The sequence below is a fragment of the Setaria italica genome, chromosome VI (genome assembly GCF_000263155.2).
Source record: "Setaria italica strain Yugu1 chromosome VI, Setaria_italica_v2.0, whole genome shotgun sequence".
NCBI lineage: Eukaryota > Viridiplantae > Streptophyta > Magnoliopsida > Poales > Poaceae > Setaria > Setaria italica.
In genome coordinates, this window is record NC_028455.1 from 10,905,982 (window position 1) to 10,910,577 (window position 4,596).

At 48.6% G+C, this 4,596-nt stretch overlaps 1 protein-coding gene across 1 annotated transcript; it reads right to left on the reverse strand.

Moving 5' to 3' along the window:
- Positions 1-225: 225 nt before the first annotated feature.
- Positions 226-1,632, reverse strand: LOC101759512 (xyloglucan endotransglycosylase/hydrolase protein 8). The gene is made up of 2 exons (XM_004973058.2): positions 1,094-1,632; positions 226-987 (listed from the first exon to the last, which is right to left on the reverse strand). Exons 1-2 carry the CDS (start codon positions 1,373-1,375, stop codon positions 403-405), a joined length of 867 nt encoding a protein of 288 aa, XP_004973115.1. The 5' UTR covers positions 1,376-1,632; the 3' UTR covers positions 226-402.
- Between the last annotated feature and the right edge of the window lie 2,964 nt (positions 1,633-4,596).

Here is a 4,596-nt window from a genome sequence, read left to right on the forward strand (position 1 = left end):
TCTAGACGCTTGGCATTGCGGCACATGCCATCTGATGCCCGCCTGGCTGGATCCCCTTCGCGTTTGTCCATTCGGTGTTGACCAGCTCACCTACTCAGTGTCACCCAGACACCCACCTACAACCATGTTCTCTTCACCGGATCGATCTAGCACATGCCACGGCTTGTTGTCGGCGAGCGCACATGAATCTATGGAACCTTAGCCTGGCGTCAGTGCCACACCAGATTTATCAAAAGTTTCGAGTTTATTCCATAAGATTTTTACTCAGTGGCCAAAAAATGATTTTCAGAAATTACATAACTACTGCTGTACCCCGGACACCACTGTGGGCTTTTCTAAGTGATATGCTCCAAAATGAACAAGAACTATCCATGAAAAGGAATTAATCTACAGGGACAAGAATCATTCGCGGCTGCACTCGCCGGGGAACCCCTCCGGGAACCGCCAGCCGTCCTCGCAGTAGTTGTACTGCAAGCAGTTGCGCCTGGCCCAGGCCACGGTGAGGCGGTCCGTGTCGTCGAGCTCCCTGTCCATCCACTCGTTCCGACCGGCGGGGCACGACGGCTTGCCGTGCTCGCTGGCGACGCAGGCGTTGGCTGTGTACCCCCGGTAGGAGACGACGAACGGCGCCGCGGACCAGTCAATGGGGATGTTACCCTTCTCGGTGGCCCAGTAGCTGCCGTCCCACAGAGTGGCGTGCACCGCCATGGGCTTGGCGTCCGGGTAGGGGAGGTCGGCGTAGCGCCGGAACGCGCGCACGGTGACGTCGTCGACGCGGAAGATGATGTTCTTGTCGTTCCAGATGATGGTGTACTTGTGGTAGTCGGCGGCCGGGTCGAACCAGAGGTAGAACTGGTGCTCCTTCTTGCCGTCGCCGCTGGCCCACACGTTGGTGTTGAGCACCGTTGGCGCGCCGCTCGAGTTGCCCATGAACTCCATGTCGATCTCGTCGTGGTCGTCGCCCTTGCCGGTCTCCCCGGACGTCAGCTGAAACAATTATTACCAGTGTCATCATCAGTTGGGTCCGTGCTTAAGATCTATGATGATATATGGAATCGAGTAAAAAGGACGGAGCTGATGATGGATGGCTTACGTAGAAGGATGTGACGGTGCCGGCGGAGTTGCCGGGGACGAGCTTCATCTCGACGCTGAACTCGCCGAAGAGGTACTTCTGCGTGGAGTTGAAGCCGGCGCCGGAGCTCCGGTCGAGGACGAGCGACGCCACCTGCTTGCCCGTAGCGTCGAAGTCGGCCCGGACCTCGCCGTCCGTGGTGAACTCGTCGAGCCAGGCCGACTGCGCCGAGGCCGGCTGGAGGATCGAGAGGACGGCGACGGCGAGCGACGACAAGAGCAGAACCAGAGACCGCCGCGCCATGGGTGTCGGTGGCACGCTGGTCCTTGCTCAGCTTCTAGACTAGCTTGGTCAGTGGGAGTGAGGTTCGTTTGGTGCAGCCGTGCAGCGAAGCACACGGGACGGGAGGTGGCGCGGCTTTGTAGTGCGAGTGTGACAGGCCGCGTTGTCTGATCCCGCCTCTGCTGGCGCAGGGCGCGTCGCACAAGTGGCTTGCGTTTTGATGAGCGCCGCGCATCTCCTTTCCCTTGTCGGGTGGGCGCGAAGCCTCGGTGTGTCGACGGTGGAGCAATTGGCTGGTTAAATAGTCACGACTTATTATACATAGCATTGGCGACGGGAATCGATCTAGTGATGATGGATGCACAGCAGCTGTCGTTGTTCCCTGACACCGACGAGGTGTGTTCCTCCTCATTCGTCTTTGATGAGTCATCTGTATCTTGCTTGCATGTGTCCTGCCCTCCTCCATCGTCTTCTGTAGCTACCTACCCGCCACTGAACTACTGAAGACGTAACTACCACTTAACCCGTCTCTGCCGGGTGTCACGTAGCTACCTACCCAGCGGTTACTGCCCCGCCACCCGCAGCCGGTGGTACTTTAATGAAGGATCAAGGATGTATGCACGAAGGCTAACGACCTTTCTTGAACTAACCACTTCTAGAGAACTCGGTATTAGTACCGGTTCGTAGACCGTATATCTTCTGAAAATATATTCGGGATTAATCTGTCGAGATAAAAGGAGGTCTTTTATCACGAGTTCCTCAATCGGGATATAAAACTCTCCTTTAGTCCCGGTTTGTAAAACCAACCGGGACTAATGGGGCTGCCATACCGGGTGGTGGACAGACCCCTTTAGTCCCGGTTGGTGTTACAAACCGGGACTAAAGGTTACCTCTTTAGTCACGGTTTGTAAAATAAATCGGGACGAAAGTGCGTGCGTACAACACCATGCAGGCGCCTGCATAGCGCCTATAATTTCGTGCATATCTCACGTACCCCTTTAGTTAACCTTTAGTGGTTGAGAACTTTTTTTTATATAATGAAATCAATCAAACTAGCATTTAAACAAATCAAACAATTATTTAAATGAATCAAACAAGTATTTATACAAATACTATACAATTCTTAGCGTACTCTCTCTATATATATACAAATCTAATTAGCGTACGTATTACATATATATACAAACTAAATCAATATATATATATACAATGATCTTCCCATCGAGGTGCTGGGAGCGTCTAATTTTCGTCCATCATAATGAAAGTCTCATTGTGAATTTACCACCTCGTCCACCAGGAATCCAATGAGACCTTCACATATTGCCGCTACTCTTTCCTTCTTCAAGAATACCAATTGAATATTCCACATCTGTAATTTGGATACATATATGTGAATTTTACACAAACAATTGTAAAAAATAAATAACTATTAATAGTTTTATTTTACATACTTTAAATTCGTGCTCCGTGACCTTGATGGTCTTGGGTCCCAATAAATTGTGCCTGTGCTCACAGACATAGTAGCCATATAGATTATCATTCCCAGGTTCCTATCTTAAGCACTGTTGTGGGGAAAAATAATTAAGTTATTAAATATTCATGCTATAGAATATACAAAATGTGCAGACTTCATACGTACCGGGAAGTCTATTCTCCATGTAAGTTTTTCTTTGAATTGACCTGATCTGTCTGCCTTGATGAATTCTCTCCATGCTCTGCGGATTAAAATAATGAATGATATAGTGTTAGGTGAAAATTTAGGAAACAAAATTTTGTATAGAGATAGAGGTCCAGAATTATTACATGTCTAGCATGTGTTGCACGTCTTGGTACTCCTTCGGATCTCTCCTCAACGAATCGAAGATAGTGACGTGACTTCGATTAATGTTAATAATAATGAGGATCCAGTGGGAGCTGCGTACGTAAATATTCATATATATTACACACACTTACTTGAAGTTGTATGGAAGTAGTTTGTGATCCTTTAATTTTTGTCTGTCTAAGGAATTGTATACTGCCAACAACGTTTTGTTTGGAAAATCTCGTATCTAGGCTTGGTTCAATATGGATGGATCCATGAAGCCAATATGGAGGTACGCTTCATGTCGACACGTCCGAATTAGCATCCTACATAAAATGGAAAACGAAATTAATTAGTACGGCGATGCATGCACAAAAAAATGATATGAGCCAAAATTTACATGTACATATAAACGGACACTTACAGAGTCCAGACGCTCAACAGAGAGACGTCTAGGGCACCATGATGGTACACTTCGTATATATCCTTGAATCGTAGCCACAGGACTGCCTCGCCTTCGCCGTGAAATCTATCGGTTTTATCTTAAGGCCCAACATCTCCCTCTCGTCGGCAGACAACTTCATGTACCATTGATGAAATTCGTACATCTTCATTGATAGCTTCTTTAGCGAATCATGGCTAACCATAGACTTGCCTAGCTCAAAGGTCAATTTCGGTTCACTTGGCGGTCCAACGGGCAGGTCAACTTTTTTCCTTTTTTTCTTCTCATCAACCTTTACTAATGCCCATTCATAGTTCAATAGTAGTGGTTGACTCTTCTTGGCTTGTTCTTGCGCCTTGATGAATTTATATAATTCTCTTCGATCAACTGGCGGTGGCTCCATCTCCCTTGTTTTTCTTAATTCCCTCTATTCCCTCAACCACTCACTAGCTTGCACTTGGATTTCGGTCCAGCGTTCCTCATGAGTCATTGCCTCCCAGCGTTCCTCATGAGTCACCTCAGACTCTTTTGTTTTCTTCTTATGCTGTCTTGGCTTGGGAGGCGATAGTCGCGACTTCTTAAATGGTGCTCTTAGTCCCGACGAAGGTGATCGTGGAGGGGTGTTGTTGTCGTCGTCGTCGCTCCAACCACCAGGATGTGGTGGAGATGGAGACCTTGATCGTGGAGCAGGTTGTGGTGGAGATGATGGTCTGGATGTTTGAGGAGATGGTCGCTGCTGTGGATTTGCGGAGAGTGGTCTTGAGCTCTGAGGAGGTGCCTCCACGCCGGGGATGATGATGTAGCGTTTGCGCCATAGAATGACCCCGTGAACCACTTCTCCTAATGTTGTTGATCCATCGCCTGCTGGGAACTCGAGCTCTAGACGGTCAAATTGGCTATCAGGGATTCTCTCTACGCCAACACTGGCATAGCCAGGTGGAATCTTCATGCCATGGCATGTATGATTTGGCAGGATTGGCAATGCACTCCCATACGCCA

Excerpts from the sequence above, each read along its gene's own strand:
- LOC101759512 (XM_004973058.2), bottom strand. The coding sequence starts at position 1,375 with ATGGCGCGGCGGTCTCTGGTTCTGCTCTTGTCGTCGCTCGCCGTCGCC. Across the intron at positions 988-1,093 it reads GCACCGTCACATCCTTCTAC|CTGACGTCCGGGGAGACCGG; the intron begins GTAAGCCATCCA and ends TAATTGTTTCAG.